This window comes from Hyaloscypha bicolor (assembly GCF_002865645.1).
Source record: "Hyaloscypha bicolor E unplaced genomic scaffold K444scaffold_52, whole genome shotgun sequence".
NCBI lineage: Eukaryota > Fungi > Ascomycota > Leotiomycetes > Helotiales > Hyaloscyphaceae > Hyaloscypha > Hyaloscypha bicolor.
Window position 1 is genome coordinate 1,345,324 of NW_020194554.1, and position 26,364 is coordinate 1,371,687.

The window sequence follows — 26,364 nt, forward strand, 5'->3', positions numbered from 1 at the left end:
TTGACACAAAAGCTTCAATTGGCTGATGAAAGCCTCCAACCTTTACAACTACAAAACGACCTTACACAATGGCCTTGCAGCGTGCTGTAAGAGCTGGCCAGAGCTCCGCCACATCTCTACCAAGAGCATTGGCTCCTCGATATGGACCGACAATGTGCAGAAGGCACAAGTCTGGTCCCTATGGCTACACGCAAGCTAAAGCTCTTGTTTACTCAAAATACGGAGAGCCATCTGATGTGCTATCGTGAGTCCTCGAGATATATTGATCTATTGCTCCTGCACTGCTTGCAATCCAATGGCTAATCTTGCACCAGTCTCCACACTCACTCGATCTCCCCCTCCCTCCCATCCAGCGCCGTCCTCCTCCGCACTCTCGCAAGCCCAATCAACCCAGCAGATATAAACCAAATTCAAGGCGTGTACCCCGCCAAGCCACCTTTTACATCCCTCCTCGGGACCTCTGCTCCCAGTGCTGTTGGCGGCAACGAAGGCTGTTTCGAAGTTGTGTCTGTTGGCTCACACATAAAATCCGTTTCGAAAGGCGACTGGGTGATCATGAAAAACACTAGTTTCGGAACGTGGCGGACACATACATTAGCAGGAGAGAAGGACATTCTCAAAATTGATAGCAAGGAGGGCTTGACACCTCTCCAGGTTGGCACAGTCTCAGTGAATCCATGCACAGCCTATAGAATGCTGCAAGACTTTGAGGAGATGAGAGAAGGAGACTGGTTTATTCAGAATGGGGCGAATAGTGGTGTTGGCCGAGCTGCCATACAATTGGGAAGGCAGTGGGGGTTAAAGTCGATCAATATCATTCGGGATCGGCCAGATGCAGTAGCGACTGAGGCAATGAAGAATGAGTTGCTCGAATTAGGAGCTACGAAAGTTGCCACAGAGAGCGAACTGATGGACCAAGGTTTCAAAGAGCAAGTCAAAGAATGGACATCTGGTGGCAGAGAGCTGGTCAAGGTGGGGCTGAATTGTGTAGGGGGAAAGCCGACCTCTGCTCTAATAAAATGCCTTTCTCCCTCAGGGCACCTCATCACTTACGGAGGCATGTCAAAGCAACCACTGGCACTACCTACCAGTGCTTTGATATTCAAGGACATCAAGTTCAGTGGATTTTGGGTCAGCAGGTGGAGCGACGCACACCCAGACGACAAAAAGAAAACAGTCGAAGAGGTTCTCAAGATGACGAGGAAAGGCACATTCAAAGATATCCCGGTACAAGAACTCCGGTGGGACTGGGGAACTGAGGAGTCGACACTCAAGGAAGCTGTTCAGGGTACATTGGGCGGCTTCAGGGCTGGAAAGAGCGTCTTCATCTATGGAGATACATGAAACGGATAAAATTCATTCTGGCCGACACATCAGGTCCCTTTTCGATCACGGCATCATGTGTTCGTACGGCATGAAGCCCAGTGATCTATGTTCACCATGGGTGGTGAGTGCTGAGGCTATCAGGTTGAGTTAATGAGTATCCTAGTCAGATACTTTTTATTTTCTGGATCTTGCGGACTGATCCTCTTTCCCAATAAAAACGTGAAAGAGGCGAGCGACTGCCGGTTTAGCATTCCACAAGTTCAGGGGTGGTCGGTTCGGAGTGCAAAATCACCTCACCGGCTGGTGATCGTAGCCAATGGTTCGACAAGGTTGAATGGAAGTTGGCCATTCTCCCTCAGGGACGGTACTTGGAGGCATTGAGCCACATGGCCAAGGCGAATGAGGTATTGGTATGTCATGAGATCAATAAGTATCAATCTCATAACCAGATTCTGAAGTTCTTACATTTCTATGTTATTTTGTTTGTGAAGTTCGATTTGTTTGTCATTCCTAGTGTGCCCCTCCTTGAGCGAGCACAACCAGAACGGCGGCAAACATGATGTTTCCAGATCTCTCCTGACATTATCACTATGCTCCGATATCCCTCGAAGTGCCCACGCTTTATCCCGTGGCATAGCCCGGCTTCCTATTAGAGCAGTAGCAAAAGATTCTACTTCCAAGAGACAAATTCATGAAGCTATAAAACTCGATGTGGCTCAAAATAGATCCCTTGTTACGAGTAACTCAACTCCATTCTACTCGAACGAGCTTTAATAGTATTCCACAGTTGGAGTTGGAACCCACCCCCTAGAAGGCTACTGTTGAATTTGACACAGGTTCTTCTGATATGTAGGTACTTGGTCCACAATATTTTCCCGAAAAGTCTACGACCGCGAAAGACCAGCGAAGGGGCGCAAGTTCAAGATCAACAGTTTCTTGTTGCGAATATGACGAATCATTTCGAAATGGGGCTGATGGGGGTTGGACTTGGCGCGTTATTCTTCAACAATATCACTTTTACTAACAACTACACCCTGCAATCCCGTGCACCAAACATTGTTGATCAAATGGCTGCCCAGAGTAATAGCAGCAGCAAAACGTTCGGTCTGGGTCTGGGGAACGAAACACAAGGTGAATAAGAATCGCCTATTCGACCATTAAGCTCGCCTAATGGAACAGGATCTATTATCTTCGGCGGCATTGATACCAAGAAGTATATTGGCACACTGGGCGAGTACCCTATGATCCCATGGGAGGTCTCTCCTGACAAAACTCCTCGGCATGTGATCTATCTCGGCGATCACAATATGAACTGTAGTAACCTAAAGCTCAACATGTCCTGAATGGCTGTCCTCAGAAGATGGGATACCACCTTTACCCACTTCGATGGGCCTTGACCGTCTTCCTTGCAGGTGCGCTTATTTCCACCTTGCTTTGCTAGTTTTTTGATCTGAAGGTTCAGAGCGCGGGAGCTCGTCGGGGGCAGCCATGCCTCTTTGCCATCAAGCCTTAGCTTCTGAACCCCTCCTCAAGGTCAGAAGTTTTCATACTAATTCGACGTTTGTAGTGCAACACCGATGTCGTGTCTCCCTCTCAAATTGTACAGCCCCTCGTCTCAGCAACTGGCGAAAAGTTATACAGCAATAGCAACAGCACATATTACGTCGATTGCTATCCCTGGGACGACTACCAGGGCAACTGGGATGGCAGCATCGGGTTCAGCTTCGGCAACCTGACTATCAGCGTACCAATGAAGTAGTTGCTTACTCCTAATAAAAATGGATGGTATGCTTTAGGTGTAGGGCAAACAAATAACCCATACGATACACCGTATATGCTTTGTGATTCCTTCCTGGGGTCTGCTTTTGGTGAGTTCCAAAGCCTCTTTCGTAGCCTCTCGGCTAACATCCTTCAAGTCGTCTTCGACCAAGACGTCCAGGACATCCATCTCGCCCAAAGCGCAAACCGCGGCACGAACCTCGTGCCACCGGCAAGGGCGTCGACGCTATGCCGTCCCTGCAAGGTGACTGCAAAGCCTCAACCGTAGCAATTGTTGCTAATCCAGCTGTAGTAGTCAGTTACGCGTAACCAGTCATTATAGCTGCGCCTAAACGTTACAACTCAGCCAAAGGCGACGAAGAAGCCCGGTGCTGCCGGGGTTGCTGATGGTGAGAATTGACGAGCGAGGGGAAAGAGTTGGTGGGATAGGTAACGCCTTTCATTTATACGTACATATCTATGATGTATGCCTTTTACTGCCACGTACTTTTGAACGCTGGAGGCGAAAAGACAAGAGGTTCAATCAACAGGGGCTGAAGAGGATCGGACGGTACTCTGATCATGAAAAATGTGGGAAAGTGAGGAACTTCACTCAGCCTAGGAGGAGACGGCCATTTAGCATACCGCACATAGAAATAAAAGTGAACGATATTCGCATACAGCGGCTGGTGTAGAGGGTCGCAGTCCATGCATTGACTATCTATCTCAGCCTCAGCGTATCATGTGATCATCCCAGTGAAAGCAAACCAACGCCACTAAACCGCCCATGCAACCAGGAAAGGCCGCGAAAACACGAGAACGAGTCTCCGCCCATCAAAAGAAAAGGATCAACCATGTCTCTGCGCAGCATCCCTGAAAGCCTCTTCCTGCAACGCCAGAAGTTGCTCTGTGGACAAGCCACTTGACTCGAGTTTATTTGCTTTCTTCTCTCGGCCCTGCAACGAATTGAGTTAATCATACCCTTCGAACCAATGAGCGAATCTCAAAAAAATTCACATACCTTCAATTGCTCCTTATGCTCGTTTGCAACCTCCATGATCTCCTGAACGTATGCTCCGAAACCCAACTGCTCCAATGCCTTTGTGATGTGATCACACGCAATAGTCTTCTTGCTTTCCTTCTCGCTAATGTCATTCGCTTCTGACGATATCAAGGTGATGAACTCGACGCAGCATTCGATGAGGAGATCCCGAGCATCTTTTCCGAATACGAGTCCTGATGATGGTGGCAAGATTTCGGTGACGATCTTTTGTACGGTAGCTGCAAAGACAATCGAAGTTAGCAGATCCTTCTTGAAAGGATAAAGCGGTTTCCGGACGGCATTTCCGTTAGGCATGTACGCCACTGATGACGAATAATCTCTAACACTTAGGCCTTGACCGATGGCTTGGTTCGCAGTCTCCCGATGAATTAGTTGGTTTCGTTGAGTTCTCTCAACAGGAAGTTTAGCAGTCCGTCTGGCATTTTCGGAAGTGCATACGTAATTTACTCCATTTTGGTGTGGTGAAAGCTAAGGCTGTGTGCGGAGTCATGTCCATGGTGAAGGAGGGATAAGGGAAGGGTTTACCTTTTGGTAAGGACAAGTCATCGTTTCCTATATTTGACAATTTCATGTTAGCAAGACCAAACCACAAGTATATGAGAGCCGAATGGAGGTAAACAATAAGACAAAGACTGTATAGCCACCCGGACGCCCATCGGGATAGTGCAATGAATGTAATAGAAATACAATAAAAATGTCATGATGTGGCGCTGGAGGTCATCAAGTGGAAGCGTATGACAGGGTCATGTTACTGAATGCAAATGTCCTCAGCCGTCACAGAGTTCGAGTCTTTGTTGGTGGAACCGTGGGCGCCGTCCTGAACAGGGCTGTTGCTGTGGAGCTTTATCGGCTGCCAGTGTATTCGATCAATCGATAAGCAATACACATCTTCTAGTGGCCCATAAATACCTCTTTTCGCGTCTAATGCAGTCCCTTCTCGCAACTATTCGCAAGTTTCGCGGTCATCATATTTGCAGCGCCGACTTTATTATCGCGGGAAGGCTTCGGAAAATGACAGTCCCCGGAGTCCTTCGACCAGCTTCTTAAAATTGTGAATAGTGAGAATAATCTTGATGTTCTGTCGATGCCTAGCATCGTCAGGGAGCTTCCCCAAGCGACCACCAAAAAAGATATCCAATAAAGTTCGCACCACCAAAACGACCAATATCAAAAACAGCAAGTGCGACCCGGACTCGGAGCGTCGAAAAACAAACACACTAACCACCAAATTCCCTGTCCGACATTTTGCCCTGTTTAGCTGCTCAAAATTTACGTGCGAAGAGATCTGAAGAGGGTTGAGTCTTGAAAGCGAGGGAGAAGCTGTTGAGAGTCTGTCATGAGATTTCGTGATTGATATCAAATTTCGGCCTTGTGGTCGAGACTTCTTTTCGGGGTGGACGAGGCGTGAGTATTTATGCGAGGCTGGAGGTGCCTGCCGAGAATGGTGGGTTCACTGCACTATTCCGAAAAGGGATGTGCAGGCATTTATTCTGTCCTTCAATCACGTGGCTTTCCATGGACCATTTCTGATGATATTTCTAGCTTCACTGTGATCAAGTAATTTTTCCGTAGGCTAATTAACGGTGTATAATCAGAAGTTCGTCATCTGCTTCAAGCTTCATTGTACAGTAATATAGGTGGCATAACTCGTACTTCATACAATGTTACGTACACCTGAGAATGCACGAGAACCCTCCCATCTATGCATAATACACAGTACATCTCCAAGTCATCATTCGACACTTGTGGGAATCTTGACCGTTCCCCTGCTGCGATCCATGTGAGGATGCCCATATCTCCACCCAACGCCCTTGAACCCTCGCCCATCCTTTCCAGCAGCATCAACGCTGATTTCCGTGAACCTGAACTCCACTCTTCCAGTATCTACCTTCTTGACAGCTGCTTCCTTCTTCGCCTTCTTTGCTTCCGCACGCTGTCTCTTGCGTTCGGCTATTTCATCTCTCTCCATTTGCCGCTGCTGCCTTTCTTCTTGCGACAAACCTGCCTTATAGTCTTTATGCATTTCTGCCAGCTCAGGATGTGGGACTCTGAGATCTGCTGGGAGTAATCTCTCGTCGAAAACCTTAGCAGCATCTTCTCGCGTGAAATGTCTTGATTCGGAAGTTGGATGGAAAATTTGTGTTCCGGTCTTTCTGTGAACTGGTAGGTCGTTGATAGATTCGTGGGGTTTGGCGTTGGTTCTACCCGTAGGATCGTAAGGAGTCTTCGGCAACATAGACATTACAGCTTCGTGATATGGCTTCGCCAGCGGTCGTCCCTTGAGTGCTTTAGATTAGCAAATGATATCGGAATTTGTGACATTGCAATTGATGTGAGAGTGGAACTTTCAGAGAGGCTCGCATGCGTAAATTTTGTAACCATGTAGTTGTCTTAAAGACTAATCGATTTTTAAGAGATCATCATAAAGGTGTGAAGAGAGGAAAATACAGGCAGAACTTACTGTTTGCTCCCACTCCTTCTCAATCTCCTTTAGTCGTACCACAGCTCCCACACGACTCATCTCGACCCCGAGCTCGGCACTGACAACTCTGACAGACTTGCCATCCTGCATGACTCTCTTCCAGATCTCTTCCCGCAGATCATCGCTAAGCACCGGCTGGCTGACGAAGCTCTTATTCAAAGGAAATGGGGTCAAATCCCTCGTAGTCTCCGGCGGTATTTCACCTTTGAATTCTTTGGCCTCCTCTGATTCCCCCGACTCTGATGCGCTCGAGTTCGCAGGCTCATTTGCCTTACCCTCTTCCTTTTTCTTCTTTCTCTCCGCCTCGGCGGCTGCTTCGACGACTCTCTTCAGCTGTCCTTGAGCGTTATAAGCACCCAGGTAATTCGTTGACCCGTTCAATGGGTTCAAGAAGTTTTGTCCTTGTGAGCCAAGCCATCGGAACAGTTGCCGTCGATTTCGAGTTATTCTTTGATCTTGTCGAGGAGTCGTCGAGAAGGATCGTGTCGATTGTCCAGCTCTACAGAGCTGCTTCACACACGTTGAGGGAAGTGAAGAAGTACAACGTAACGGTGGTGGCATTGCGAACGCACCCAATTGACATCGGTTAGCTGTTTGCACACCAGCGGTGTTTTACACAATGTGGTGAAGGATCAGATTTGGTGAGCACAGACATCGCGTAGTTGGAGAAAAGTCTCGCGAGGAAGGCGCCTCAAGAATTTAGCGTATGGTCACGTGAAGCCACTTGTCCTCGCTTTGTTGTTTCCTGGGCAATTTGACAGAGATGAGGTTTAATCTTGCGTGACGAGGCTCAGAATATCTATATTCGAATTGGAGTATACTATCTGTTCTTCAAATTTGGGAAAGCTCATACTGTTGAAGGAAGGGCTTCGGCAACCTGCCAAACATCCACGAAACGTTCTATTCCGACTTTCTATATTCTCTTCTGCGGGAGAACATCTATAAGTTTTGTTGAAGCTTCATATGCACAGCAGGCTCCTCGACAATCAAATTTTTCCGTATTTTCTCCACCTCTTCCTTGGTCAAGCCGCACTTCTCGATAACATATTTCTCAGCAGACCCAAAGTTCGCTCTGATCATCTTTAGAGTGGCCAACATATTGGCAGCCCTAAAAATTATCAGCATCCAGAAATACTCAAGAGCAATACCCAAAGGACCTACTTGGCAGAAATCATATTCCAAGCACCCTCCATGTTCCCCTTAAGAGCAGGATTATCCATCAAATGCTCAATAACAGATTCCTTCCACTCCCTCGTCAACCCGATTTCTGTGAGAGAATATTCACGAGCGACAACTTCATCATCCACGCCACAAAGTGATAAAACTATGGCACAAATCACCCCAGTCCTATCTTTCCCTGCCGTACAATGAACAATCAGAGGCTTCTCTGGCTCATTTGCGAGATGCAATAAAATAGTTCTGTAAGAAGGAGGAGCATTATTCATGATATCAGAATAAGCTCTTGTGAAGCCCTACTTCGAATCAGAAGATTCCCAGCAAAGTTTTCGGAAATACTACCTCTGTCCCACTCGTGGAATAGTCTTTATACCTCACAGCCAGGTTTTGTGGGCTGTAATCCTTGTCTGTAAAAACAGGGACGAATACTCTCTCGCATCCCTCCCACTCCACCACTCCTCCTCGGCCTGCTACTTGAGCTCGCTCGATCTCGTTGTTCGATCTCAGGTCATAGATATGGGTGATTCCCAGTCTTTGCATTGTTGTGATTCCATCGTTGGTAACCTGTGAGGGTTCTCCACAACGGTAAATCACTTCCCTGCGAACCAAGTGGTTGGATGGCGAGGCAATAGGATAGCCTCCCAAGTCTATAAGAATGAACAAATCAGTATTTGCAAAGATAATCTGGGAGAACTGAGAGATTCTCCTCGAATGACTATGAAACTGTTGAGTCTGGCAAATGGATTTCTCCCCCACCCTTCGTACCTACCCCGAAAATTGGGGATCCCGGCTACAGTGATAAATGGCGGGGATGGCAAGGCTGCAGGTTCGGCGCCTTCCGTTGAAGTAGTCATAGCTTGTCACTTTGGATTTGCCAAATGAATTAAGTTTAGTGACAGGAACGTCGAGTTAAAAGGAGTTGAGGGAAAGCCAACATATGCGGAATCAGAGGAAAGTTGCCGCGGCCGGCAGACGCCCCTCCATTCTCGACCCCAGGCTTCGGATCAAACTTCATCAAACTTCAACAACCGTGCAAATTAACACATTTAGCCTTGCTTTATAAGCATTAATACAAGTGCTTAGACATATCAAATGAAACAAGGCTACCCACGAGGCTGAAAACCTCCCTTCCCTCACCGAATTCTGATGATTTCAACCTCCCTAACTCATCCACCGCCACATCCTCCCTCTCAACCCTCTACCCTCCACCCTCCACCCTCCACCAAAATGCCACACATCGAAGACACTCAGCCAATCTCCCAAGAGGACCCCTCCACTACCTCAGAGAGAACACACCAAATCCGAATCAAAAACCGTCGAAAACTATACCTCGATCGCCACCCCTCCTACTTTTCATCTCCTGATCTTGAATTAGCGGGTACTCCCCCCACCCCTATTCCAAGACCAAAGCTGACATATTTCAGATCCGTTACTATACGACCGCTGCATCCGACGCTTCCAAACCGCCGCTGAGCGCGAAGCGGACGGGAAAGCAAAAGGGTATTCCGGCGTCTTAGAAGCAGATCTCTACCGCAGTGAAGCAAAGCTCGCTGCCTTAGCCCAGTCAACGCATCCTCCTCCTACCATAGACAACCTCACCATCTCCTCTTCTTCCCCTTCTTCTTCGCTCTTCCAACCCGAACCTCTGATCCCCTTTTTGAGTTACCTCCGCGGCCCAAACGGAGAGATCATAGGCGAGGACGGCGAGGAAGTCAAGAGCCGGGAAGAGGGGCAAGAGAGGTGGAAATTCGAGATGACTGTTCGATTTCTGCGTGGCGGGGATGAGGATTTCGATTATCGGGATGTGGATGAGAGTGAAGAGTTTGACGAGGTGGAGAAGAGGGAGAAGCAAGAGAGGTGGTTTGATGAGGAAGAGCCGGAGTGGGATGGGGAAGGCGAGCCGGAGGGAACGGGTGGGGAGACAGGGGTGCAGGATTTTTGAAGGCTTTGTTGTTTTAAGGAAAGGGAAAGCTGGTTAGACTTATTTAATGCCTCAGTGTTCAAGTCTGGCTGGGACAATGGAGCTTGATGAATGTTCTGAATTTCAAGAATACTTGACTTTGCCTTAATGAATGATCAACCTCATTTTCGGGTCTGGACATTCATTCATTCAACTCTTGATGTCTAGATCTTGAAGACATCCTTGATATTGTAGTATTGTACAGTACAGTAGAATTTTCTTCTTGCTACAATCTATCGAAGTATAATACAAAGCACTGCACATGCTTGGACTACTTGCCATCAAGACAGTCCTACTTGTTCTATTTTGCTTATTCAAAATCCGCATATATACATGGGTATCTTCAGGTCATCAGTAACACAAAAAATGCTGTGAAACTTCTTTCAGTGCTAAACAAGAGCTGTCATCGCAATGTCATCGAACTTCATCAATAAGATTTGCAGCGTTTCGACCAAGGTATTAAAGCTGGGTAAAGATGAGATATAGAGGTAGCAAAAATGACTATCATTTCAGATATCTCAATGATTCTCCTCCCACGTACCCAGTGCGTCTTCAAAAACCTTATTGACCTCCTTGTCGGTCTTTGGTTGGCGCTCCGGTCCTCCCTTATCTGTCGAGAATTTTCGGAGTAGGGGCTTGCCTCGCTCACTTCCTTGCTCGCTAATGTGTTTGTGAATTCGCAATTTGGGAAGAGGTTTTCGGATTTGCAACTGGCTCCAGAGATCTCTTCCTTTCCCAGTTCTAATTTTCCGAATTGGCACCTCTCGGAAAAAGCTGGTCGGCTTCCAGACTGGCAAAGGCAGCCATTCTCTCGTCTCGATTTTCCAGATTCGCAGCTTGCTTCCTTCACTTCCTGGTACCAAAATTCCTTTCTTCTCGGTTCTAACTTTCCTAATTAGTGGCTCTCCATTCTCGTTTTCTGGAGCTTTTCTCTTCTGTGCGGTTTTCCAAATCAACGGTTGGCCTTCCTTAGTCTTTGGGTCCATTCCTTTTACGGTTGTGGTTTTCCGAATGGGTAACTGGTCTTCCTCCAGCACTAGATTTCTTCCTTTCTCGAATACATGTTCATTTGCCTCTACAGCCGACGCTTTCTGAGCTGGTGCCTCGCCTTTTGCCTTCCGCTTTTCCTGCTTCGACTCGCTCCACTTGTCGTGGAGCTCAGCGAAAATCTCCTGAGTCGGGCTTTTCGACTCTGTAGGCGCTGACCTGTTCACCATGATTTCTGCTATTGTAATAAGTGCAGAGTCAGTGGCGTACTGCCCAATGATCTGCATGCCTGCAAAGGCAGGCTTGCCTTCGCTCAGGAATTCTTCAGGTATTGGAAATGGAACGCTAATCGCGGGGATACCGGCCAAGCTTGCAGGTACAGTGAGAACATCGTTCATGTAGGTGTCAACAGACGTTTGTTTTGATGCATCGTCGAGAGTGGGAGGCAGCGTCGGGGCCGTGGGACAGACGATGAAATCAACCTGAGTGGGGCCTAGTTTGCTAGACATCTGAATAGACTCATCCATATCCTTGAGGTCAAATTGCTCTGCCTGTCGAAGAGGGTTGGGAGCAGCGAAAATGCGATCGAAGTCTCGCTGCACCAATCTTCGGACTTTTTGAGCCTTCAAAAAGTAATTGTCAACCGCCTCCGAGCTCAAAGTGTACGATCCAAGAAGGATACGTCTCTTGACTTCGTCCCCAAAGCCATTGCCTCGTGTTCTAGAGTATAGGACACCATTGGATCCATCTGGTAGACCATCTCGAGTCCCATACCTAACACCGTCATATTTGGACAGGTTGGAAGCTGCCTCAGCGGGGGCAAGGACATAATATGCCGAGAGAGCATGTTTTGTATTTGGAAGAGAAACGGGCACAATGACAGCCCCTTGGTCTTGCAACGTCCCCAAGCAATCCCTCCAAGCTTGCCGTATTCCAGGCTCCAATTCTGAAATGTTATATTCCAAAGGCACTCCAATCCTGACACCAACCATATTCAAAGCATGTGCCTCGGACATGCGTCTCCTTTTAGCGTCCATTTTGAGAATCGCTGCGTTTCGTTGAGGTTGCAAACGTTTCCATGCCTTATCAGAGATACAGGTTGGGTCTCGGGGGTCGTGCAGCTTAGCCTTATGAAATGCTTCTTTGATAGATGCTACGTCCGAGGCCATAATTCCCACAGTGTCCATGGAATTTGCATACGGAACAACACCCCAACGAGATATCGTACCGTATGAAGGCTTGAAGCCTACAATCCCGGTATATGCTGCTGGCAGCCTGACCGATCCACCAGTATCTGTTCCCAAAGCTGCTGAACATTGTTCTGATGCGACGGCCGCTGCACTTCCGCCGGAGCTCCCTCCAGCTGAGAGGTTGTTAAAGGGCCAGGCGTTAGCAACATGACCAAAGAACGAATGCGTCGAATGTGAGCCCATTCCAAATTCATCCAAATTCGTCTTGCCACGGACTGCATAGTCATGCAGGTGAAGGTTGCGAACAACACCTGCCTCGAAAGGACTTTTATATTCTCTGAGAATTCCAGACCCGCAAGTTGTTCTCGATCCAACTGTTGCTATGTTGTCCTTCACAGCAATGCCCAGCAAGCTGGGAGGCAGCCGTTGACTATCGTCTGATCAAGCATTAGCAATTCTACACGGTGAGTCCACGACGGGGAGCCAAGTACACACCGATAGCAATGGCATCTCCCGGGGCGAGGGATTCGGGGGCCTCGAGCTCGAGATTGGATAGGTCCGTCGAAATGAAGGCATTGAGTCCATTTTGGGGTCGTTGCTCGACGGTCTGAGCAGCCGTTGTATATAATAGCTTTAGCTTGCAACAAGCTTTCTTCCGTGCAACATATTTGCGTGTCGCTCCCTGCGCGCGTCGCTGCAACATTGGCGCCGAACAACGCGTGGAGGACGACGGGGACAACGGGACGACGTGGTTCTTCGTGTCCAGAAATGTGCCTCAATTTCTTCGTGCAGGGTCGAATGCAGCTCGAGTCTTGCGCCGATAAGCTCTTATCGCGGGTCGGACCTCCAAGGCTACTTACTGTACCAGCCCCGTCATTCGCACTCCTCCAAATAACCACACTTCACGCCTTCATCAACTCTTAAGAGCTTCACGATTTACGACCCCACCTGCTAGCTGCCAGACTGGTGCAACTTGTAGGGTCGTTTGGCTGTGAAATATCATTCGGACTATCTCCGCTGCTAGCCAGCTCCCTTTATCTACAATGGCAAAACAACTATTGCCGTGGACCTATGTCCTTCTTTCGCTCACTGCTGCTGAGCAGCCTTCAGCTCCAAAACCCGTTGCTGCTCCTATGAGGCCCCTACCATGGGGTCAACTGAACTTCCTCCAAACTACAGACACGCACGGCTGGCACGCCGGGCATTTACAAGAGTGAATCGTGGACCCCCAAGTGCGCCAACAATATCTAACATCACCTAGATCGCAATACTCCGCCGATTGGGGCGACTACATATCATTTGCCGAGCGTATGCACCAGAAGGCGGACGAAATCGGGGCAGACCTCCTTCTTGTCGACACCGGCGATCGAGTGGAAGGCAACGGACTTTACGATGCCTCGAAACCGAAGGGGAGATACGACTACGATATCTTCAAGGAACAAGATATCGATATAATATGCACTGGGAATCACGAGCTTTACCAAGCCGATGCAGCAGCTCGAGAATATACTCAGACGGTGCCGAATTTCAAAGGGAAATATCTAGCATCGAACCTCGATTATATAAAGCCTGATACGGGGGAAAGAATTCCCATGGCACAACGTTTCCGGAAATTTACTACAAAGAACCAAGGGATCCGGGTGCTGGCGTTTGGGTTCTTATTTGACTTCACGGGCAATGCGAACAATACTATTGTCCAACCAGTCGGGAAAACTATCGAAGAAAAATGGTTCCAAGACGCCATCCGAGAAGATGTGGATCTATTTATTGTCATTGGCCATGTTACCCTTCATGGACCAGAATATAAGGCTATTTTCAAGGCGATCAGAAGTCAGAAGTGGGATACTCCTATTCAGTTCTTTGGCGGACATAGCCACATCCGAGACTTTGCAAAGTACGATTCGAAAGCGTATGGTTTTCAGAGTGGACGGTATATGGAGACTGTTGGTTGGATGTCAATAGATGGCATCAAGAGCAAGGGAAAGAAAGGAGACCTCAAAGAGCTCGAATTACGATCGGACATGTCGTTCCAAAGGAGATATATCGATAACAATCTCTTTGGCTACCGTTACCACACGGGGTTGAATGAATCAACATTTCCCACAGGGCATGGCCAGAACGTATCTGCATCTATACACAAGGCGAGGAAAGCTTTGAATCTCGATTACTTTTACGGTTGTGCCCCAAAAGATCTCTGGATGAGCAGAGCGCCATATCCAAGCGACAACAGTCTTTATAGTTGGCTTGAGAAAGAAGTTCTAGCAGATGTCGCCACCAATCCGAAACGCAAAGATAAACCTCGAATGGTCATCTTCAATACCGGAGGGATGAGATTTGATATCTTCAAAGGCACTTTCACCCGAGACAGCACTTACATCGTGTCTCCATTTGTTAGCACTTTGAAGTACATCAAAGATGTTCCATTCAAGGCTGCTAGCCAAATGCTGCCACTTCTCAACAACGGCGGACCAATATTCGAGTCCACAGAACTCCAACCATGGCAGCTTGCACCTCCGGAGCAACTCGCCATCCATTACGATATCATTGCTCCCCAGCTCTCCATCCAGGACTCATTCATCTCAGGAGCAGCACAAGCACCCCTCCTCTCTTCATCGCCAGATCTAGTACCAGGCTACACCACCAAAGACGACGCCGGTGACGACGGAGACGACACCCTCCACGCCCCCATCTCCTTCTACAAGATACCGAACTGCATCCAAGCCACTGCTTCAATGGCCGAAAAAAGTGACCCAGAAACCGTTGACCTAGTCTTCATCGATTTTATTCAACCCTGGGTTCTCACTGCACTGCAGTTCACGGGACAGACATACAACAATAGCCACGTGGAGAATTATAGGCCGGAGATATTTACCGATCTCTTGGCGGGGTGGATTAAGGAGCATTGGAGGGGGGATTGTAGGTCTTAGGGAGTTGGTTTTATATGATATTACATTGGGCTCAGAATGTATTTGAGGCGTTGGGCTTCGGTATCGGGCATATACAGGGGATCAGCATAGTCGGTCATTATTGAAACCAAACATGGTATGCATTTGTTGTATTAGTCAAGTCGAGTCGTTCTGGCAGGAAAATTCCGAATGGTTATTCAACACTAAACATTCTCCCAGACCCCCAATCCAAATCTTCATCGCCTAATAACGCGTCTAACGTTCCCGACGGTGTTTCCCTCCGGATAGTGCTGGGGAATCCTGAAGGGGTAAAATCCGCCACCAAGACTCAAACCAAAAATCCAATCTGGAAGAGAATCAATACAATAGGCTAAGATTCGTGTGATCTTTCTGCATTCGGTATCTAGAAGCCAGTATCTATGATAGACAGGCAAGCTTCAATTCTTCCAAATGAAGAGATCGTGCCTGCATTAGTGTCAGATTCAGAGATTGGTGTCGATCTCGAGATGCGTGCACGTCTAGGATGAATGAAGCGAGTGTTGATCTCAGCGGGGCTTAGCGCATCACGACAGCTGGATCTCAAATCCTCTCTGAACACTTCTAGAGTATAAAAGACTGCTGAGATAATTTTATAGATACAAAATTTAAGTACGAGATTCTGAGATTGGACGAAAAGTATGCTTTATTGTTCAAGTCTCCAAATGTGAAAGTAACAGGATATGCACCCCCTACGTGTGCTAAACAATTGAATAAGAATCCGCAGTTCTATCCACCGCTCCATGCTTCAATTCTACTTCTCCTTAAACAGCAGGAGCATACCCAAAGCTCGGTCCGCTCGCGTCAAAAACGCCATAATAAGCATTGAAAAAGACGTCTCCATAAATAGCCTGGCTGCCGCTTCCAACGCTCTGCAAAGACCCGAAGCAAGTGCTTCCACTGCCAGTAGAGCCGAAGTTGAGGAGAGAGGAAGGGATCGTGGCGAACCCGGAGCCAATGGCGATGGAGAGGGTTGGAAGCGTCGCGCTGCAGGGGAAGGTGTACCCTCCTTGCGAGGAGTCGTAGGAGGCGCCGGTGACTTTCTTATAGTAGTTTGTAACGGCCGAGTCGCTCATCAGGATGAGGGTCGTTCCGGTGTCTGAGATACCTGTGAAGCCAGATTGGGTGTAGGTTGTTGATCCGACTTTGTAGCTGGTGGACGGGTACTCCCAGAAGCCGTTGCCGGACTCAACGGCGGTGTAGACGATGCTGCCGGTGTACTTTGAGGAGTCGGTGAAGCCAAAATCGTACGCGCCGTCGGCGTTGTAGGGGAGGTAGGCGGCGAAAAGGGGGGAGTTGAGAGAGGGTTGGGCGTTGTCGAAGAAGGTGGATTGTTGTTGGGGCGAGACCGTGTTGATGCTGCTAAACGCCAGGCCGACCAGGCCATCTGATCCGTCTGAAACAAAAGTAGAAGAGACCTTGTTTGCAAGCTCGACAGCTTGCCCTTTGACAGTAGTTCCACCAATGGTCACAGTATCGGTGCCGACTTTTCCACTTGCCCCTGAACCATCCGCGTACTGGATACTCCTATTCTTCGAATTAGCACGTTCCACCTCGATTTTGTGTTATAAGTTAGAAAGATTGGCCAGGGAAGTTTTGAGGTGCTGTAAACGTGTAGAACCGTGAAATTCTCATCAAAGGACTTTTTTGAATGTCTTCAATTACAGGACTGTTGTGGAGAAGCCTAGAAATACATACCATGTGTAGCCTGAAAGTGCCTTGTAAGTGCTGCTCTTAGACGAAGTATAGATGTTGTGGCCTGTCTTCTCGCTTGTGGGGAGGAGGGAAGAGAACACCCATCTATCAAGGAATTAGCATGAATATTAACTTAGCAGCAACTTTTGAATCACCTACAAGTCTGCAGATCCAGTATCAAAATCCAAGTTCAAGTTCTGACCACCGACGGTAGTTGACACTAAGTATTCAACCCCATTGGAAGGGACAGCCGTAGCAGATCCATCCTGGCGCTTTTGGATTTCGGCCATGAACTCGAGAGGCATCTCGTGTGTAGGCTTCAAGTGATACTTGGCGTAAGCCTTCAGCATAGCTGCCGTGCCATTGCGGACATAGCTGGGGTTGTGGACAGCAGGAGCAGACCATGTCGCGCCTGGAGCAAATTGGAATTAGTGTTCAGTTCTATAGACAGTCCGTATTTTGTTGTAGGGAGGGGGAGTGGGGGGTATGAAAAAGAGCTCCGAGAATCATAAATGTAGGGCAAATATCACGCAAGAGTCGAAGGTTGTTTTGAAGAGAGAAATCAATTGCACATACTGCCAATGACATTTGCAGTTGGTGCTGCTTGAGCCGCGAGGGCAAGGGCAAGAACGGTGATTGTAGAGAACATTTTGCCAACTTCAGCGGGAGGTTGAAAGAGAAGAGGATCGCGAGACTGTGAGCTTGATGGAGTACCAACGAAACCAAGGGAGGTCACTCGGCTTTATAACTTCAGGCCTCAAGCTCTGGGCGGCCATCATGAGCATAGGAGGCCGGAGGGTTTGGTCCAATTCAGCCTGATGCGACAATCACTGCAGTGCAAAAAGATAACTTGATCGCGAGATTCTGGTGATTGACAGGGTCCGCTAGTTATCGAAGAGCTTCTAGCAGGATAGCCCATAGCCCTAGATCAGACGGAGCAGGAGCTGGCGTTATCTTAGCAAGATGAGCTTCCTTTCCAGAAGGTCTGCAGACAAATAGTTGTCGAGGGACAGTAAACCCACGAAAGATCGACAACGAATTGCTGGCAGCATGCATACCAAATGATCCTATTGCGAAACAAAGCTTCAACCCAATTGAAATGGGGGGTGAGTGCCGGGTTTCCGCATCTCTTGCTGCACCCAATGCCGTTAAGTATCGAGCTAGAGGTAATGTTAAAGCTTAAAAATGTGCTGCAAGGGCGGGGCTGGCTCTGTGATAGGAAGGTGGGCATATAAGTGCCTGGCCGCGGGTGGGAGCGTGCAATCGGTGCGGGGTTGACTGCAGGTGAGGGTTCCATGGTGGTGGTGGTGGTGGCGGTGGTGGTGTTGGAGTTTGGTGCTGGCCATGAGTGAAGTGCCTCTTTCGGTGGTCTCAGCCGCAGGGCAGGCGAGCAGGCGAGCAGGGTCAAAATGTTGCAGGGGATGCATGTCGAGCCGCGCCGCGCTGTGGCTTGCTGTGGGCCGCACACTCGACTCGCTGAGTGGTCTCAGCGAGCGGGAGGTTAATATAACCGTGCATGAGCGTGCCTCGGGGGTCTTGGCCAGAAGCGCATCCCCAATCATGAGTAAGCCTTTGTCTTCTGAAGATGACGATGTGCACGCTGCAGGACGGCCGAGCGAGTGCGGTGGCAGGATCAGGAAAGTCCCTTGCGCTGGCGGCCTTGCCCCAGATCAGAAGGTGCGAGTGGCTCAGTGACTTTGCCTTCGGGGTCAAGTGGCTTGCACAGACGGGCGTAGTGGTGGCATGGTGTCGTGGTGCCTTGGCCTGCACGGAGATACAACTCCCCTCTTCGGTCGGTAACGAGCGATGGGCATGCGGGACTTTTGGCAGACTTTGCTAAGTAGCGCGCTTTAGGAAATGCTTGATAGGGGTGAGAGCCAAGAGCCAAATAATGAGAGGAGGCTTCGCTGAACCAATCAGTGGGCTTCTTCAGTATAGGGGGTACCGGTAGCGTGGTTGTGCGCGCCGTCGCATAAATGTCCCAAGCTGTCCAATCACAATATTCTCTTTGCATGTTATGCTGATAGAAACTAGATATGACTTTGCTGGCCGTCATATGCCTTGATTGAATTCCTGCAAAAGTGGTGTGCGTGACAGTCCTCTTGGCCATTCTTTGAAGCCTATTTTTAATTGCCCTTCCCAAGAATCTGCCAAACGGATCTCACCACGAGTACCTCCTCCAAAATACTTGGGTGGGAGGCTCAGGCACTGCCTTGAATTTCACATGAACCCTTGTGAATGCCCCTTTCACCTTGCACCTTCGGCTATATTTCTTCCCCGGTTCAAATCATGCGACTGAACGTTCCAGATAGGGAAGGCGATGGAAGTGTCACATCTTATCGCCTAGTCCGCCCCGATGATATAATTTTAGGAAGGACCTTGGTTGTCACGCAATCCGGGCTCCGCCGGCGCCTGTCATAATCCGCAACCCTTTGAAGGTGAGCTAATGCAGTGGGAGGGTATTCCTCCGGGCTTCTAGAAGAAAAAGTTTGTGTAAACGACGCTACTGAATTCGAAGCTACGGCAATCATGAACTCGAGCAAATCGTGCAAAACATCTGGACGGAGAAGCAACTTTGCATGGTACTCTATCCAGAAAATAACGTTATAGGGGATGTCGACATACATGGGAACGCGTATCAGCCTCGAAATATTGATAGGAAGGAGTAGAAGTTGGAGTGAGAAATTGAGGACTGAGGACGGCACAAGATCGACAGAGTGGGCTGCTGCCTCGGCAGGAAAAGAGAAGTTGGAGCCCCTGAGCTACAGGATAATAGAAGTACAAAAGCCGGAGTTCCGACGCTTGTCGCTTGTCGCACACGAGGATGTCCTCGCTCGAGGCTGACAGAATACCGTCCTCGGTGTTAGATACAATCCTAAATGTGGTCGAGACTCGCTCTTGAATTTGAGGGCAAGGTGATGCCCCCCTCTCCGGTAGTCGTAGATACGTACACAGAGAATCTGTGGACACTCTGAGTACCTATAAATTTGCTCGAATTGTAAGATCTGCAATGGATCTCCCCTCCCTTCATACACGACCCCAAACTCCTGCAATGCAGCTCCACCACCTCTTTAATCAAACAATGCTCTTCGTGCCACCTTCAATATAGACGGTTCTTCTGTACCTTGTTGTACAATCTTCGGGTAAAGTGGGGCCAAGCCTAGCCTTTGCTCTTTGTATTGAGAATCAAGGCAACAATGAGTCTGTACTTGTGAGTTGGGCCACAGCATGTGGAAGGTTGAGTATACTGACCCATATAAACCCAAGACTTCCCCAAAAATTAGAATAAGGACCATTCCAACGAAAATCCTCGACTGTTGCATGTATGACCGTACGCCCATATCTCCTACTATCCCTATCGAGTATCCGGCCGCGAGTCCCGTCAAGCCTACCGATAGACCGCATGCCAAATGCATGAATCCACTGGAAAGCTATTAGCTATGGTTTGATCTGTTTCTGCCAAGCTGCCCTTACTTGAACAAACTGTAATTTTGTGCAGGAGGAGGTCCGATATCCGATGCTATGAGAACAGCAATTACCAGAGCATATACGGCAATGATACCGGACATGACAACCGGGATGAGTGACTACAGATGCCATAGCCGTTAGGATAGATGTTGAATGTATACTGATGCAAGGTTCTACATGCCTTCATGATCAGATCTGGTCTGAAGGTGCCCACTCCAGCAATTCCAATGCCCGACTTTGCCGTGCCATACGCCGCGCCCACACCTGCGGTCACCCATCAGTAATGTTCAATTGAGCAACTGCTAGTTGGCTTACATCCGAAGGTCATCGCGAAACAGATGCCCGCCTGGTGAAGCTGTTAGTGCATCATTCCCGATGTCGTCGAGCTGAATTTCTCACCATTCCGATGAACGGCGCGAACTTCGGTGCAATCTCTGATTCTGCCATCGTGAGGTCCAGCTCTGCGTAAACTTCAAGACCGATGGAAAGCGTGGCAGGAGCTCAGTGACACTGAGGTTGTGGCAGACTTGATTAGCTTCTGCAGCATCAAACTTGAGCAAATGCGCTAGATCAAATCCATTCACGTGATGCCAAGCACGTCCGTTTTGGATATAGCACTGTGACTAAGTCGGGGTAAAATTCTACAGTATGTGTCTCCAAACAGCCAGTTTACGACCATAGAGCCCGTGTATCTCTCTACAGAAGTGCTGCTTGGCGGGCACATTGGTCTTCTTTGATACCAAGTGAAGCTCGCAATAGCTGTTTATCCCGGCCTTTAGGCGTCTGTAAACCCGATTAGCGAGAGAACGGCAACGACCCAAAGTTGAACTTGGAGGATCGCGAGAACCAAGATTCTGGCCAGCTCCTTCTCACCGCCAACCATCAACCATTGCGCTGTCCTTTCCGACGACCTCTCAATGCGTCTCTCCCCAATCGACCTACTGTTCCGCAACTAGCAAACTTTGACGTTCAGGCGGTACTACATCTCTTGCTGCAATCCACTCCCAGGCAAGACCACCCCCTTCCCGGCATCGTCTCCTGTGACGGCGAGCGTACTTTAGTCGACCTACGACGGGACCCCGTCGGCGTCGACAGGCCGATAAAGGGGTTGTTGTGACTTCATATATTGCCGGCCGGGGTGGTTGCCCTCGGCGTCGTGGGTTGGTGCCTCTGAGTCCCAAGATCCCAACATCGACCGGAGGGGTCAGGGAGGACTGGAGAGGTTGGCACAGCCAAAATCGACTGGCAATATGGCGGACTATGGGCAAGGACGTTCTGGAGGACAGCGTCCAAACCAGTATGGCCACGCTTCGAACTACGAACGAGAGGCAGCTTTCTCGAATATCTTTGGTGCTGCCCCTGGCCGCTCGCAGACCATGAATTCATCAGTATCGCCTCCTCCAACTCCCATGAATCAAGTTCGCACACAAACAATGAGTTCGCAGCCTTCCTCTTCGCAGGCGGCGATGCAGCGACAACCTCCTCCACGGCCGGGCGGATACACTTCACCACCACCTGGGAATATGCCGAATGGAAACATGACGAATGGATATCACCAAGGACCACGACAAGTGCCCGCAGGTCAGGTCCAGTCCCAGCCTCAGCCTCAGTATCTGCCACAGCAAATAAGACAAGATCGAAGACCGTACCCGGCGCCCAATCGAGTTGACCCTCGTGGACCTCCCCAACAATCACCATATGCACAAAAAGCACCTGGCCCACGTTACTATCCAGGAAATGGGCCAGCCTTAAATTCAGATCCATATCGTTCGCAGTCGATGGCAAGCCTTTCCAGGCCGCAGATGTACTCTCCACCTCCAAACACATATTCCGCAGCTCCCGCAAACGCATTCAGGCAAGCTCCATACCAGACACACTCCTCACGGACAACCGCGCAAGGGCGTGTAGTCCCCGAGAGGCATGATGAGCGTACCATGTCCTTGACCACTTACTCTCAGGACCGAGAATACCAAACTATGAGTGGGAGGGTTATCCCGAACAGGAGGACTTCATCATCGGGGCCCCATGAATTGCAGCAGGCAAATGGTTATCCAATCCCAGGCCCTCGTAGCCCAGCAACACAAACTCGTACTACTAGCATGGCCTCGACCACAGTCGGGGATATGAGCAGGTCGATGTCCATGGCCTCAACAATCACGCCCTCCCCTTCCGAACAGTCAGACAGTCTTCAACATCGCCCTTCAGTGACCAAATCAGTTAGCAGCAGTACAGGCGAGAGACGGCAGAAATCGCCACTTGTATATCCGGCACTACTATCACGGGTTGCAGAATGTTTTAAAGACAAGATCTCGGTTGGAGATAGGACGAAGAACGATTTGACATACAAAAATGCTTTCAGCGGAGCTGAAGCTGTTGATGTTATTTCGTATATCATCAAGACTACGGACAGAAATCTGGCACTACTGCTAGGTAGGGCTTTGGATGCTCAGAAGTTCTTCCATGATGTTACATATGATCACCGGCTCCGTGATTCTGCGACGGAGATGTATCAATTCAGAGAGACGATGATGGATGAGCCGCATGAAGCACCAGAAGTCAACGGAGTCTTTGTTTTGCTGACGGAATGTTACTCTCCGACGTGCACAAGAGACCAATTGTGCTATTCAATAGCGTGTCCTCGCAGACTTGAGCAACAGTCAAGATTGAATCTGAAGCCACAGCCAGGCCTCCGACGTGAGAAGTCACAAACCAGTCTACATGATCAAGAAGATGAGCCAGATGAGCAGAAGCTCTGGATCAATACTGTTTCTAAAGAGGTTGCTGATAGCGTCACTGAACGAGAAAAGAAACGTCAAGAGGTTATTTCCGAGATCATGTACACGGAGAGGGATTTTGTGAAGGACTTGGAGTATTTGCGAGATTTCTGGATCATGCCGTTGCGTTCTACGAATCCCGCAGCTCCTTCACCAATACCCGAATCAAGGAAGGATCGAATCGTTCGAACGATATTTTCCAATATCATTGACCCTCCAAGTATTCACGGTGTTAGCTCTCGATTCGCAGAGTCGCTCACAGAACGGCAGAGGAAGGGGCCAGTGGTTCAATGCGTTGGCGACATTTTTCTCGAGTTCGTCCCGCAATTTGAGCCTTTCATTGTTTATGGATCCAACCAACTAGCGGGGAAGTTCGAGTTCGAGAATGAGAGGTCTCTCAACCCGTACTTCTCTAAATTCGTGGATGAGACTGAGCGCCGCAAGGAGTCGAGGAAACTTGAACTCAATGGTTATTTAACCAAACCAACAACCAGACTTGCTCGGTATCCCCTCCTACTCGATAACGTACTGAAATACACGGAGCCAACGAACCAGGATAAGGAAGATATTCCCAAAGCAATGAAAATGATTCGCGATCTACTGACTCGGGTCAATGCCGAGTCAGGAAAGGCTGAAAATAGGTTCAACCTCAAGCGACTGCATGAGCAGCTACGATTTCGTCCAAATGAGCGCGTTGATTTGAAGCTCACCGATCCCGGGCGAGAATTGATTTACAAGGGAACTCTGAAGAAGACTCCAACCGATCCTTCTGACATCCAAGCCTACCTCTTCGACCATGCTGTGCTCCTGGTTCGGGTTAAAATGGTTGGAAAGAAGGAAGAAGTGAAAGTATATCGACGGCCGATACCTCTTGAGCTGTTGTCTATCCGTGAAATGGATGAGGTTATCCCCAAGCTCGGCATTGCGAAACGTCCATCGTCGAGTTTGATCCCAGGAGCCAAGTCATCGACAAACGATTCTTCGAAGAAAGAAGGTTTCCCAATTACGTTCCGCCATCTAGGCAAAGGTGGATACGAATTGGCCTTGTATGCCAATACGGCTGGTGCAAGAAACAAGTGGATGGAGCACATCGGCGACCAACAAGCTATCCTTCGGAAACGGGGCGACTTCTACAACCGATCCATTCTGTCGAGCAATTTCTTCTCCGCGTCGAACAAAGTCAACTGTGTCGCACCATTTGGTTCGTATTTGGTATTTCTTCGAGAAGCAACTATTGCTAACATGCTACAGATGGGGGCCGCAAATTGATTTATGGGACCGACTCTGGAATCTTCGTTTCCGACCGGAGGTCGAAAGACGTTGCCGCGAAGCCCGTAAGGGTACTGGATGCAACCAATGTCACCCAGATCGACGTTCTCGAAGAGTACCAATTGCTATTGGTTCTTTCACAGAAGTCGTTGCTGTCGTATCCCCTCTCGGCATTAAATCCCAGCGAGCCCGCGCTTTCGAAACGACCAAAGAAGATTCAGAGTCACTGCAACTTCTTTAGAACCGGAATCTGTCTTGGCCGGCATCTCGTCTGCTGCGTGAAGTCCTCGGCCCTTTCGACGACGATCAAGGTGTTCGAGCCCAACGATGCTATGTCGAAGGGGAAGAAGCAAAAAGGTTTCAAGATGTTCAACAGCGGACAAGACGAACTGAAAGCATTCAAGGAATTCTACATTCCTACGGAGTCGTCGTCGATCCACTTTCTCAAGACGAAATTGTGTGTAGCATGCGCAAGAGGATTCGAAGTGGTTTCCCTGGAGACTCTTGAAACACAATCGCTTCTCGATCAAGCAGATACGTCGTTAGACTTTGTGGCTCGGAAGGAGAACGTTCGACCAATACACATCGAACGTCTCAATGGCGAGTTCTTACTCAACTATTCTGAATTCTCGTTCTTCGTTAACCGCAACGGTTGGAGGGCAAGGCCTGATTGGAGAATCGATTGGGAAGGCTTGCCACAAAGCTTTGCTCTTTCATATCCTTGGATATTGGCTTTCGAGCCGAATTTCATCGAAATCAGAAACATCGATACGAATGCGGTACACATTGTACCGCACAAGAACATTCGCATGCTCCATACTAGTACACGCGAGGTAAGCAAAACCGTGGCATGGTTTAATGGTGTAGGTACTGAATTATGTACAGATCATTTATGCTTACGAGGATGAACGGGGCGAGGATGTGGTGGCCGCAATCGATTTCTGGCCCCCGGGACGGAAACCGGAAGCGCAACCGCCTCCTGCACTCCCAGATCATCGTGATCAACACCCACATCCACAAACATCTTCTCGACACTGACAGACACTATTTTGCTGCCTGCCGAGTTCGAGAAATGGGTAGTCTTGAGCAACAATCAGACGCCATAATTCTCCCATTTCAAGCTTTCAACGGCATATACTGTAGTGTAGCCTCGGATCTTCGCAGTAGTTCGCAAATACCGATGTTTTCTCTCTGGCTGTGTGTGCTGGGCACGCTCTCTCTATGGTTGTCGGTCCTGTGGCCCGGTGCTTATTATCTGAATGAACGTCGTCTCTTCATGGGTGATTTGGTTGGAAGGCTTCACAGGCTTCATCGATGGGGTGAATTGATCCACTGACGGATAGCTGTGCCATGCGTCTGGTGGCATCCTGGGACGGAAAGTGGCACCTCAGAGGTCGGCGTCTTGAGGGTTTCTGGTTGATCGGGCAGCATCTATTTTCTCTAATTGCCTGTAGTCTTACGAATAGAACGTGTATCTCTTGCTTCGCCCCCGGGCTACTCTCATGTGTACCCGGCCTTGGGTGTACCCTTCGAATGCCGGACAAGTGTCGCTGCGTGTTGTAGCTTTTGGTTGAGCTCTTTGCACCTAGACAAACTCAATGGTATATCGCCCCAAAACAAGCGTAGAGACGCTCTCAAGGTTCAACCAATATCTGTGGGGCAGGACAACACCCCGCCTCCCTACCTTTTTCGCTACCTGGGAGTTGAGAAGTATCTAAACGGTGAATGCCAGTACTACTCGCTCTATCTCAACTTTCGCCCAGGCTAGTGTGGCGTTGCTCTGGCAGGAGCAAAACTGGGTGGAACTTTCTACCTTTAACAATAGTTGCTATTACCTGTCTTCGCATCCTACATTCCTTAAGGTCTTTTGAGTGTTCGCAATCGTGAGAACCCAGAAACGCACTTGAAGGCCAAGATGGGGCGTGTTGAACCTCTGAGTAGAAGTATGATCTCCCTCACATCGTTCTACCACTGAGCTGATTCAACAGGTTCAAGAGAAAAATAAATGGGTTGATGAGCTGGCAATGACCTGAGACTGGAGCATATGTACGTGTGCGTGAAAACTTGCTTGTGAAGCGAGAGTTGTACCTTGTTCTTGTGCTCATGGAGCAAATAGTCACCGAGCTGCAGCGAATGTTTGGCACAAAATGTCCCCGGAGAATTTGCCAACGAACCCAAAATAGACCAAGACTGAGAGAATACCCTGACTAAGACGAGAGTACGGAAAGGCTCGAGAGCGAAGTTACATCGTGGGATCTTCGACTCAGAAGGTCT

General features: G+C 48.9%; 11 protein-coding genes across 11 annotated transcripts; 5 read left to right on the forward strand and 6 right to left on the reverse strand.

Moving 5' to 3' along the window:
• Positions 1–152: 152 nt before the first annotated feature.
• On the forward strand, positions 153–1,344 carry K444DRAFT_641603 (NAD(P)-binding protein; the record flags this gene model as incomplete). The annotated part of the gene is made up of 2 exons (XM_024884643.1): positions 153–244; positions 315–1,344. 2 exons carry the CDS (start codon positions 153–155, stop codon positions 1,342–1,344), a joined length of 1,122 nt encoding a protein of 373 aa, XP_024740273.1.
• A 2,237-nt stretch (positions 1,345–3,581) lies between these two features.
• On the reverse strand, positions 3,582–5,515 carry K444DRAFT_610218 (histone-fold-containing protein). Its single transcript, XM_024879703.1, has 4 exons — positions 5,370–5,515; positions 4,673–4,699; positions 4,106–4,365; positions 3,582–4,040 (listed from the first exon to the last, which is right to left on the reverse strand). Exons 1-4 carry the CDS (start codon positions 5,389–5,391, stop codon positions 3,933–3,935), a joined length of 417 nt encoding a protein of 138 aa, XP_024740274.1. The 5' UTR covers positions 5,392–5,515; the 3' UTR covers positions 3,582–3,932.
• Positions 5,516–5,665: 150 nt separating this feature from the next.
• K444DRAFT_610220 (uncharacterized protein) lies at positions 5,666–7,278 on the reverse strand. Its single transcript, XM_024879704.1, has 2 exons — positions 6,609–7,278; positions 5,666–6,425 (listed from the first exon to the last, which is right to left on the reverse strand). The coding sequence occupies exons 1-2, from the start codon at positions 7,188–7,190 to the stop codon at positions 5,880–5,882; spliced, it is 1,128 nt and encodes a 375-aa protein (XP_024740275.1). The 5' UTR covers positions 7,191–7,278; the 3' UTR covers positions 5,666–5,879.
• A 290-nt stretch (positions 7,279–7,568) lies between these two features.
• On the reverse strand, positions 7,569–8,784 carry K444DRAFT_651387 (phosphatases II; the record flags this gene model as incomplete). Its single annotated transcript, XM_024885704.1, has 4 exons — positions 8,575–8,784; positions 8,148–8,452; positions 7,791–8,101; positions 7,569–7,737 (listed from the first exon to the last, which is right to left on the reverse strand). Exons 1-4 carry the CDS (start codon positions 8,657–8,659, stop codon positions 7,569–7,571), a joined length of 870 nt encoding a protein of 289 aa, XP_024740276.1. The 5' UTR covers positions 8,660–8,784.
• A 305-nt stretch (positions 8,785–9,089) lies between these two features.
• Positions 9,090–9,747, forward strand: K444DRAFT_487977 (uncharacterized protein; the record flags this gene model as incomplete). Its single annotated transcript, XM_024873152.1, has 2 exons — positions 9,090–9,183; positions 9,230–9,747. Coding segments are annotated over 2 exons (612 nt in total), but the record flags the coding sequence as incomplete, so codon positions are not given.
• A 1,226-nt stretch (positions 9,748–10,973) lies between these two features.
• K444DRAFT_509795 (amidase signature enzyme) lies at positions 10,974–12,362 on the reverse strand (the record flags this gene model as incomplete). Its single annotated transcript, XM_024873428.1, has 1 exon — positions 10,974–12,362. A coding segment is annotated over one exon (1,389 nt), but the record flags the coding sequence as incomplete, so codon positions are not given.
• Positions 12,363–12,985: 623 nt separating this feature from the next.
• Positions 12,986–14,869, forward strand: K444DRAFT_523503 (uncharacterized protein; the record flags this gene model as incomplete). Its single annotated transcript, XM_024874293.1, has 2 exons — positions 12,986–13,155; positions 13,204–14,869. 2 exons carry the CDS (start codon positions 12,986–12,988, stop codon positions 14,867–14,869), a joined length of 1,836 nt encoding a protein of 611 aa, XP_024740279.1.
• A 645-nt stretch (positions 14,870–15,514) lies between these two features.
• K444DRAFT_610226 (aspartate protease) lies at positions 15,515–17,548 on the reverse strand. Its single transcript, XM_024879705.1, has 4 exons — positions 17,156–17,548; positions 16,739–16,991; positions 16,583–16,684; positions 15,515–16,411 (listed from the first exon to the last, which is right to left on the reverse strand). Exons 1-4 carry the CDS (start codon positions 17,226–17,228, stop codon positions 15,649–15,651), a joined length of 1,191 nt encoding a protein of 396 aa, XP_024740280.1. The 5' UTR covers positions 17,229–17,548; the 3' UTR covers positions 15,515–15,648.
• A 1,844-nt stretch (positions 17,549–19,392) lies between these two features.
• On the reverse strand, positions 19,393–20,558 carry K444DRAFT_610228 (vacuolar ATP synthase-like protein 16 kDa proteolipid subunit). Its single transcript, XM_024879706.1, has 6 exons — positions 20,447–20,558; positions 20,363–20,393; positions 20,229–20,311; positions 20,054–20,166; positions 19,832–20,002; positions 19,393–19,782 (listed from the first exon to the last, which is right to left on the reverse strand). The coding sequence occupies exons 1-6, from the start codon at positions 20,492–20,494 to the stop codon at positions 19,740–19,742; spliced, it is 489 nt and encodes a 162-aa protein (XP_024740281.1). The 5' UTR covers positions 20,495–20,558; the 3' UTR covers positions 19,393–19,739.
• A 476-nt stretch (positions 20,559–21,034) lies between these two features.
• Positions 21,035–25,284, forward strand: K444DRAFT_334711 (CNH-domain-containing protein). The gene is made up of 3 exons (XM_024871979.1): positions 21,035–24,022; positions 24,073–24,923; positions 24,976–25,284. The coding sequence occupies exons 1-3, from the start codon at positions 21,298–21,300 to the stop codon at positions 25,126–25,128; spliced, it is 3,729 nt and encodes a 1,242-aa protein (XP_024740282.1). The 5' UTR covers positions 21,035–21,297; the 3' UTR covers positions 25,129–25,284.
• Positions 25,001–25,540, forward strand: K444DRAFT_610230 (uncharacterized protein). The gene has a single exon (XM_024879707.1). The coding sequence runs from the start codon at positions 25,271–25,273 to the stop codon at positions 25,424–25,426; it is 156 nt and encodes a 51-aa protein (XP_024740283.1). The 5' UTR covers positions 25,001–25,270; the 3' UTR covers positions 25,427–25,540.
• Positions 25,541–26,364: the final 824 nt, after the last annotated feature.